The sequence below is a fragment of the Rhincodon typus genome, chromosome 16, assembly GCF_021869965.1.
Source record: "Rhincodon typus isolate 14 chromosome 16, sRhiTyp1.1, whole genome shotgun sequence".
NCBI classification, from domain to species: Eukaryota; Metazoa; Chordata; class Chondrichthyes; order Orectolobiformes; family Rhincodontidae; genus Rhincodon; species Rhincodon typus.
This window is the reverse complement of record NC_063347.1, coordinates 25397417-25408080: the sequence shown is the minus strand read 5'-3', so window position 1 is coordinate 25408080 and position 10664 is coordinate 25397417. Positions and strand designations below refer to the sequence as shown.

The following is a 10664-nucleotide window of genomic DNA, read 5'->3' as shown; positions in this document are numbered from 1 at the left end:
CAGACTCTTTTTAAATCTTTCCCCTCTCACCTATGTCCTCTAGTTTTTGATTCCCACCACCCTAGGAAAAGGACCTTGGCTATTCGCCCTATCCATGCTCCTCGTGATTTTATAAACCTCTATAAGGTCACCCCTCAGCCTTCGATCTCCAGCAAAAATAGTCGCAGCCTATTCAGCCTCTCCCTATAGCTCAAACCCTCTGGTCCTGGCAACAGCCTTGTAAATCTTTTCTGCACCCCCTCAAGTTGAACAACATCCTTCCTATAGAAGGTTGTAAATGAGAAGAGATTTTTTTTAACACCTTTTAGATGAGATCAGGTGGAACTTACAATTTGCACATACTGAAAGTAATTTATTATTTATTTATAGAGGAAGAGATAAACGTAGCTTGCATCTGTCTTAGACAATCATTTAGAACCCAAGTGATTTTAATCTTGAGTAGAAAAATGTTTTGGGCAGATCTTTCCTCCAGGGTTTGGGAGCCTGGTGTTAAGATCAAATCTGAGATCCCAAGTTGTCAACGAGGCTGTGATGAAATTTTCTCGGAGCAGCTTCCCAGCTCACCAACTATGGATAGGCACCCAATAGTGCAGGGCCCATCAAAGGGCAGGCAGCTCCTTGTTTCAGCAGCTCCATTGAGCAAGGTGGGTGCTGCTAAAGACTAGGGACAAGGAGAATGCTTCAACATGCAGTGACCTATGCTGGCCTCTACATTAATGAGTAAATGGCCAGCAAATGGTTCAGAGAGGAGCAGAAGCGCCTTCAGTGGCAGTAACTGCCACAAAAAAGCCTTTCATAATAGCAAGCTCCTTGTTGAGGCACATGTCTCCTGAAGCTGGAGGCCGATGTTACTTTTTCCTCTTCTCCTGATCTTCTAGATCTTCGGCTCACAAGTCAGTCATTATGAATAAAGTCGAGAATGTTTGCCTTCAGCTTAGCTGTTTAGTCCATCCAGACTTTGAGTGCCAATTGACCATAGAACAACAGAACTTAGTCAAGCCTGATACTATGCTCATCCAACATCTACATCATGCATTTTCACCAGAGATTGCTGATTAGTGATGAAAAGCAGATACAAAGTAAGCAATACAAAGTTGTTCATCATTGTGAAGGATCATAAATCACAGATGGAGGAAAGTGTAACCTGGACAAAAAACCAAAACAGGCAAATATACAGAGCCAAGAGTTCAAAATAGACGTAGAGAGCAAAAGTGGTGCAGGGAAGAAATAAATGGAGAAATAAATGTAAAGAAAACATCGTGAGACCAGTGGAAAAAGAGATAGAGGAATCCCAAGGTTTACAATTGCATTTTACAGATATGTAAGGACACACACAAGTGAGCATGATCTAAAACCACAGCTACATTAACAAACCTTTTTAGCACTTTGGAATCAAAAATAGAATACAGTTATAGCAATGTTGCTCTAAAAGAAGTAAAATATTTTCCATTCTCAATAAAGACTTACAATTCTAAAGTACAATATTTCAAATGTTTCATATTATGTGCAGAAAACTTCAAAAAGCATGAAGGTTGTCTAACTGTACTTTTAGCAGGCCATGCTCCTATTGTTACATATACAAGCAATCCATTATTAATGTCTTAATCTTGCACCAACAATCTGCTGCTAAGTTTACTGTCACTTACTGAAATGTTCCATAATCTAGTTGGTTGTTATGACATGTTTAAGAATTTCTGGTCTCTTTCATAACTACCTTTTGTACTTCTAAACTCTAATTTCAAAATAATATATCTACTTTTAAAGATGTACTTGTTTCTATTTATTACTTATAGTGAAACATATTTTGCTGAATTTAGAAATGTCAGATATTCCAGATATGCACAACGTTGCTCATCAATTGTATTGGCAGAAAAGCTTTATTTTACAAAATTGTAATGCCCTGGGTACACTTCAAATACTGATGCATGACTCCTTTTTCAGTGGAAATATGCACGTAGTATTTCTCAATGGAGAGTGCCACAAGTTAAGAGAGGAATTTTAAGAGGCCTGCCTTTTAAAAGCTCTCTTGTTAATTTTGCAAATTTGCCAATGATGCATGAGATCTTGAGATTCGTTTGTAGCTCAGAATGTTCCATTACATCTGGAAGAGATTTTAAAAAAAGGAAATTACTATTTAGAATGGCTAATTCCAACACAACAGCATTTAAAATGGACATTCTATTACAGATTTATTCGTCTTTAAATGAGGAGTAGCCTGGTAGTTTTAATCACAAAGAATTATTTTGACACTGAGAAATAACAAATCACAAATTCCTAAGATCCTGTTTCTGGCTCCGTCTAAGACTGATCCATAATAAGATGCATTTTAGCAATTGCGGTTTGGCCAAGCCTATTCTGGCAAGAACAACATTTAATCTTCAGAAAACAAGAAGGCGAAAAATCAATCACACAGGAGACTGACTCGGTATTAAGACACAGGGTTGGAGGGTCATGTCTTTTAGGGACTTTTCAATAGGAATCTTGCATAATGCAAAGCTGATTCCAGAAATGATGGTATACAATGCTCTCAAGCTCCTCTAAAGTTCTACAAGTCACCATTGTGGGACCAGCTCTCCACCACCACCTTCCAAACCCAACCTCAATCTCACAGGAAACAATATTGGGTAAATACCTCATTCTGACACTGAAATGAAATAAATTCCCTAGAAAATGATCTAGTCTGATACTGACAGAATGCTGCAATTTCTATGCATTTTTTCTCTTTGAGTTTTCAAAATCTTTTAAAATTTGACTTTAGCCTATTAAGCCTTTCATCCTCTTCCTTTCCTCTCTGTATCTAATTCTTTTGCTTCCTGTTTGGTCACATCTTGGTTGAAGTGAAATCATGAAGTCACTTAGAGACTGAAGCTCAAAGTGTCAATAATTCATATTATGCCTAAATTGAACCATTACGAGATTAAACCTCAGTATGAAATAAATGTACGGAAACAGAAGTTGCTGGAAAAGCTCAGCAGGTCTGGCAGCGTCTGTGAAGAAAAAGTCATGTCTGTTCTGAGGAAGGGTAACCGGACCCGAAACGCTAACTCTGATTTTTTCTTCACAGACGCTGCCGGACCTGCTGAGCTTTTCTAGCAACTTCTGTTTTTGTTCCTGATTTACAGCACCCACAGTTCTTTCAGTTTTTTATGAAATAAATGTATATTAACAACAAATGTTTGAACCTTAAATGATGAGATTTCCATTTGGAATGCTCACTTATCATTCTGGTAGACCAAATAGTTTTGAAGGATCAAATTGGAATTAATATCAAGATGGACACTGAAGCTAATTTGGCTGTTGATGTACTGAATATATATACCAATTGCAAAACTGAATTTAAACAATATAACCAATACCAATAGAACTGAAGAACCTCTGCCTTTTCAAACAATCAGATAGACATGGATAATTTTCATGTCAAGTATTTTATTCTTGTGAATGTGTTTTGGTGCTGTGGGCTACTTTATAGAAATCTATTCTGTGAGGTCAGAACAGTTACGGGGAATTTTTACTTTACATAGTTGGAAATCATTATTCTTTTTCCATGCCAGATGTAGGACCAGCTGATCTTCCTAATTTTTTAGCATGACTCCGGTATTAGAATAACTCCTTTAGGCTGAAAGGCAGAAGCAGAAGCAGAAGCACTTTATAGAATGTGAACTTATGCCCTGAAAAAAGCAGGGAACATGAGGTTTACTGGAAAGTTTTTGATTTAATAGGTTCTTAATATAGAAGCTTTTGACATGTGGGATATTTGCAATTTTTACTTCCTTAATTTTTGAAATATCTGTCAACCCCTATTGTCATTTAACTATTTGAAATATTTTAGCTACTTGGAACAATGCAGCAAAGCACACGAACTTTGATTGAGTTATAACCTCTCTGACTATTTTATTAACGTTGACTACAGTAATAATGACTTTGACCAATTAAACAATACTCCAATACGTATCCATCCTCCTAAGTTCACGAGAGAGGCTTGTCTTCTAAAGAAGAGCTGAGTCACAGCGTTCCCTAACTTACTTAAGACCATAATGCCATAAGAAGTAGGAGCAGAAGTAGGCCACTCGGCCCATTGAATCCAACTGACATTCAATGAGAACATTACTGACCGGCTAATCCTCAACTCCATTTTCCTGCTTTATCCCCATAAGCTGTGATTCCCTCAATGATTCGAAATCTGTCTATCTCATCCATAATATACTTAGCAACCCAGCCTCAAATGCTCTTGTGGTAAAGAATTCCACAGATTCACCACCTTCTGAGAGAAAATATTTCTCCTTACCCATGTCTTATAACCAATTAATTTAACCTATCCTCTTCAGAAAATCCCTCTGTACCCAGTATCAGCCTACTGAAGCTTGACTTGACAGAATAACTTTCTTCAGATAAGGAGTCCAAAACTGGTTACAGTAGTCTAGGTTTGGTATGACTGGTGTCTTGTGTAGTTTTAAAATGACTTCCTTATTTTTATATTCCATTTGTCTTCCCCGTTACCCATAGAACTTGGATGCTAGATTTTTGTGATTCATGCACTTCAATGCCCAAATTTCTCTGTGCTGCACTTTTCTGCAGTCTTTTCCCATTTAATATTCAGCTCTTCTATTCTTCCTGCCCAAAGTGCATAACCTCAGCTTTTCCCACATTTGTATTCCATCTGCTGAGACTTTTCCAACTCCATTTAACCTGTCCATATCCCTTTGCAGACTAGATGTATCATCCTCACTACTCACCTTCCTAACTGTTTTTGTGACCCCACAGGCACATTGTACATTCACTTCCTTCATCTAAGTTATTACAAATAATTGCCCCAACAATGATCCCTGTGACTCTCCACTACTTACAGGTTATCATCCTGAAAATGCCCTCTTTATCCCAACTCTCTGTCTTCTCTAGCCAACCATACTAATAAACCACCCCAACTCCACAGGCTGTTAGCTTATTGATGAACCTTATGAGAGGTATCTTATCAAATGTCTTTTGGAAATCCAAATATATTACATCCACTGCTTCCTCTTGGTCTATCCTGCTTGTTATCCTCTCAAAGAATTCTAATAAATTTTCTAAGACCATGATATCCCCTTTGTGAAGCCATACTTACTCTGATTGCACCATATTTTTCTAAATGCTCTGCTATTACATCCTTTATAATAGACTCTAACATTTTCCATAAGACAGATGTTAAACTAATGGCTTATATTTGCTTATATGTATGTCTTCCTCTCTTTTTAAATAATGTTGTTACATTAGGAGTTTTCCAATCGTGTTGGCCTTTTCCAGAATCTAAGGATTCTAGAATGATTACCACCAGTGTATCCACTTTGTAACTACTTCCTTTAAAATCCTAGGATGTGGCTCATCAGGTCCAGGGGACTTTTAAACCCTTAGTCCCATTAGTTTCTCCAGTACTTCTGTTCTGCAGTGATAGCTATTGTGTTTATTTCCTCCCCTCCTTTCCCACTTTAGCCTTTTGATTATACAGTATTTTAGGATTTCTGTTGTGAAGATTGATGCAAAGTACTTATTCATCTCTAGTATGCCATTTCCTGGCTCCCCATTGTGACTTCACAGTCTCTGTCTCTAAAGGGCTTATGTTCCCTATTGCCTCTCTCTTCCATTTTATATATTTTAAAGAAGCTCTTACTGTCCATATTTATGTTACTTGCTAGTTTTCCTTCAGTTTATTTTCTCCCTTTATTTTGGTCAGATGATTATCTCCAGATAGAACTGTTGTTACAATTGAGGTTTATAAGATTATTACATTTAGGACTGGAACTTTCTTTAAGTTTAATGCAAACAATGGGCATCGTCAGATCTATTCTGAAGTCTGTCTGACAGTAAGGCCGTATAGTTTAACTGTTGGAGATCAGTGAAAGGCTTAGATTGTTTTAATGGGATATTTCTGCTTGTAGACAATGAAACCAGTTTGTAATGAGCAGACTTAGTCTCCCAAACTCCTAAAAAGATGTTGTAGGTAAAGTCACTGAAGTCCCATTAGGCTGCTCTCTCATTAGAGATGGTTGGTGGTGGTTTAACATGACTAACAACACACTTCAGGCGAGGGGAGAGATTGAGAAGGAAAGCCCTTCATGGTAACCTCAGTTGGTGCAGGAATTGAGCCCATGCTGTTGCCGTCACTCTGCATTGCAAACTAGTATTCCAGCTACTGAACTGTAGCAATTGCTCTGTAAAATGTTCATTTGCTTGTAAGATGAAAGAGAGGCGGGATCGAGAAAAGGTAATCTGTTGTTCTCCCTGGATGAAATGTTACTGTGGTTTATGTTGCTGTGAAAGAGTGGAATCATATCTTACAGACACTGTCAGCCTGTTCCTTAATTAGACGGGAGAACAGCTCTCTCAATTTTGGCACAAGCCCCAGATATTAGGAAGGAGGACTTTGCAGAGTCAACAGGGCTACGTGCTATTGTCATGTCTATCCAATCATGGCGTGCATTTGAAAGCAGATGGTCAGCCTGGTTTCATTCCTTTAAATCAGATTCTGTAGCGATTTTATATAACTAAGTAGAATGCAAGGTATTTCAAAGGGCAGTTAAAAATTAACCACTTTCCTTTTAATGCTAACTATGTTGACTGCCCTCTCCTGAGGGTTGAATAGCAGCAGCAGCATTTTATTGTGTTCTGTCTTGAACTCTTAATTTTGCAGCTCTTTGTTTCTTTCCCATTTGCTGGATTTGAACTTTCATCTGCATTTTTTTTTGTTGGTTTGTCCCTTCTATGGTACCAAATAGAATTCCGATCCTTCAGGGGTGTAAACTGGTTTTAGATCATGTTAGATTATGTTATGTTAGATCATGTTAAGTACCTCCTCCTGATCATCTGTAATTTTACCCACCAACAGATTTGTCCAGGTTACTATGAACCCCTCATTAATGTCACGAAAAGTTAACCTTACCTAACTCTAAAATCTTTCTTATTTTCCCTTCTAAACAAGGCATGGATCTTGAACCAATCCCAAAACCAAATGAACATTTCTGAAATTGGAATTATCTAAATTTGGTTCATTATCAAATTGAATATGACCTGTACTCTAGATAATTCTAGGACCTAATATGTTAGAAAAGTATCCAAAACACACAAGAAATTCATTAACTTTATGACATGCTTGTCTGTTTATTCCAATCCATATGAAAAAGTCCCGGATTAAAACCACCCTTCCTTTGCTATGTTTATCTAATCTCAGCATTTGTACATGCTACCACTTCACAGCTACAATCAGGTAGCCTATACACATTGCAGTCTTACATCTTTCCTATTTTATTGTTCTACCTATAAAGGCCATACTGCCTGTTTATGTATTGTTTATATCCTCTCTTCCCAGGGAAGTGATTTTATTCTTAATCATTATGGTTGCTTCTCAAATTCAACTGTTTTTCTGATCTTCCCTGTAATCCTTAAAATCTACCAAATGAAAGTCCAAGTCCTGGCCAGCTGGTAACCGTGCCTCAGTAATTGTTAACATGTCATACCCTCCTCTCAATTTGTTCCTTCCAGAAAATGTCTATTTGGGACTTACATTCTAACCCGTGTTCCCGTTCTAATTTGCTCCTTTCTCTCTCTTGGTTTTAGTTTACATATTTCAGTCTTCCTCTAATTTCCTGCACTTAAATTACAATTTCTGTTATCCTATTCCTTTTCTGTTTTTATTTGCTTTCAAAATTATTATCCATACTAGGTTTATCCATACTAGGTTTATTACTGAGCCCTATCCCTGTTTATGAGGTTAAAATCCTTGAGAGCATCCCTTCGGCTTGGAACCCTTGTCCTAGTCCTATTCAGTTTGAGCTGTAAATAACAGTTTCTTCTAGTCCAGTACTGCGGCCAGTGTCCCACTGAATGGTACCCCTCTTTCCTCACATGACTCCTCGAGACTTGTGCTCAGTCCTCAATCCTTTATTCTATGCCAGGTTGCATCTGGATCACCTAACAATCCAGAGATAATCCACTAATAGATATAACTCGACACAGACACTGAGTACTTCAACAGCTTTGTATGAGACACTAAAGGAGAAGGTGCACAATGATGTGGAATTACCTTATTTTACAGGTTGCTAAAGATGTTGTGGAGCTGTTTCAAAAGAAGGAGGCCGTTGTACTCCAAAAGCTGTGATGAAAATATTCACAATGACAATTATGAACACCAGGCCTGTGGTGATGTTGTTGAGAATATCCAGCTTGGCTTGTTTGTTAGGGTCATTCAGATCATACTTGACTGAATAGAAGAGTAAGAATTGTGATTGAGCAACTGCAATTGAAAGTTCTACATTCATAATGTCAAAGCAAAAAATGCCAAGCCATCAATTATCATTGCCATTCATTATGTATATCAAGAATCAGGCATGTAATGTTTAAATTGTGATTCAAATTATAGCATTAAAATCTGAGCACTCTCAGTCGAACTGAAATGTTTTATCATGCTACAAAGGAGTGGCAGATGGAGTTTAATTTAGATAAATGTGAGGTGTTGCATTTTAGTAAGGCAAACCAGGGCAGGACTTATGGTAGGGTGCTGGGGAGTGTTGCTGAACAAAGAGACCTAGGGTGTAGATGCATAGTTGCTTGACAGTGGAGTCAGAGGTAGACAGGGTGGTAAAGATGGCATTTGGCACGTTTGCCTTCATTGGTCAGAACACTGAGTAGAGGAGTTGGGATGTCATCTTGCAGCTGTACAGGATGTAAATGAGGCAAATACTGCATTCAATTCTGGTCTCCCTTCTACAGGAAGCATGTTGTTAAAGTCGAGAGGGTGCAGAAAAGATTTACAGGGATGTTACATAGATTTACATAGGATTTACATAGATGATTTGGAGTTGAGGACTAAGTGTGGTGTGTCAAAATCTGCAGATGACATTAAGGTGAGTGGTAGAGCAAAGTGTGCAGAAGACACTGAAAGTCTGCAGAGAGATATAGATAGTCTAAGTGAGTGGGCAAAGGTCTGGCAGATGGAGTACAATGTTGATAAGTGTGAGGTCATCCATTTTGGTAGGAAAAACAGCAAAATGGACTATGTTTTAAATGGTAAAAAATTGCAGCACGCTGCTGTGCAGAGGGACTTGGGTGTCCTTGTGCATGAATCGCTAAAAGTAGGATTGCAGGTGCAGCAGGTAATTAAAAAGGCAAATGGAATTTTGTCTGTCATTGCTCGAGGGATGGAGTTTAAAAACAGGGAGGCTATGCTGCAGCTGTATAGGGTCCTGGTGAGGCCACACCTGGAGTACTGTGTGCAGTTTTGGTCTCCTTACTTAAGAGATGTACTAGCACTGGAGGGGGTGCAGAGGAGATTCACTCGGTTGACTCCAGAGTTGAGAGGGTTGGATTATGAGGAGAGACTGAGTAGGCTGGGATTATACTCATTGGAATTCAGAAGAATGACAGGAGATCTTATAGAAACATATAAGATTATGAAGGGAATAGATAAGGTGGAGGCAGGGAGGTTGTTTCCACTAGCAGGTGAAACTAGGACTAGAGGGCATTGCCTCAAAATAAAGGGAAGCAGATGTAGGACTGAGGTCAGGAGGAACTTCTTCACCCAAAGGGTTGTGAATCTGTGGAATTCTCTGCCCAGTGAAGTGGTTGAAGCTACCTCGCTGAATGTTTTTAAGGCAAGGCTAGATAAATTTTTGAACAGTAAAGGAATTAAGGGTTATGGTGAGTGGGCGGGTAAGTGGAGCTGAGTCTTAAAAAGATCAGCCACGATCTTATTAAATCGAGGGGCAGGCTCGAGGGGCTGGATGGCCTATTCCTGCTCCTAGTTCTTATGTTGCTGGGATTGGAGGGCTTGAGCAATAGGGAGAGGCTGAATATGCTGGAGCTATTTTCCCTGGAGTGCCGTAGGCTGAGGGGTGACCTGTTATAGAGGTTTATAAAATCATGTGGGGCATGGATAGGGTGAATAGCCATTTCTTTCTCCCCAAGGTAGGGAGTCCGAAACTATAGGACATAGATTTAAGGTGGGAGGGGAAAGATTTAGAACGGACCTAAGGAGTAACTTTTTCATGCAGAAGGTGTTGCGTGTATGGAACTAGCTGCCAGACAAAGTGTTGGAGGTGGACACAATTATGACATTTAATAGGCATCTGGATAGGTATATGAATAGGAAGGGTTTAGAGGGATGTGGGCCAAATGCTGGCAAGTGGGACTAGATCAGATTGGGATGTCTGGTTGGCACTGACGAGTTGGACCCGAAGAGTGTACTTCCATGCTGTATGACTCTAAAACACTGACTGGATTACAGTGTTTACAAAGGCTGCTCACTGATATGAAGCTATGAGGTGCTTCCCATGGCAATTCATTTTGAGACAGTTTTCTAATATAAGCAATAATGAATATGGTGTGAAAATAAACACAAATCCTTCAAACATTAATTTGACCTATCACTAATCTAGGGAGAGCTTCTAATCAGAGCTTCCTGTCCTGGGTCACATTACTCCCTTTCAGGACAAAAGCTCAATGAAATGAAAGTCTGCCACATTGCTTTGTTTTGCTCAATATGAAAAATAATCATATTCACTAATTGTTGAATGATGGTATCATGATCAGGTTTTGCAGCAGTCATGTTTATATACTTCACATTATTTTATTCTATACCTAATGTCCCAACTCAACCAGCAAATTCACCACAAAAGGAGGCAAGGATAATAAAAAAA

The 10664-nt window shown here is 38.7% G+C and overlaps 1 protein-coding gene across 1 annotated transcript in view; it reads right to left on the bottom strand.

The window, feature by feature from the left end:
- Window positions 1-1858: 1858 nt before the first annotated feature.
- ninj1 (ninjurin 1) overlaps window positions 1859-10664 on the bottom strand; it is a 58219-nt gene continuing 49413 nt past the window's right edge. The window contains exons 3-4 of the mRNA XM_048606769.1: window positions 8054-8230; window positions 1859-2101 (exon numbers count right to left, since the gene is read on the bottom strand). Of these exons, the coding sequence (XP_048462726.1) occupies window positions 8070-8230 (161 nt within the window). The 3' untranslated portion in view covers window positions 1859-2101; window positions 8054-8069. The remainder of the gene's footprint in view (window positions 2102-8053; window positions 8231-10664) is intronic.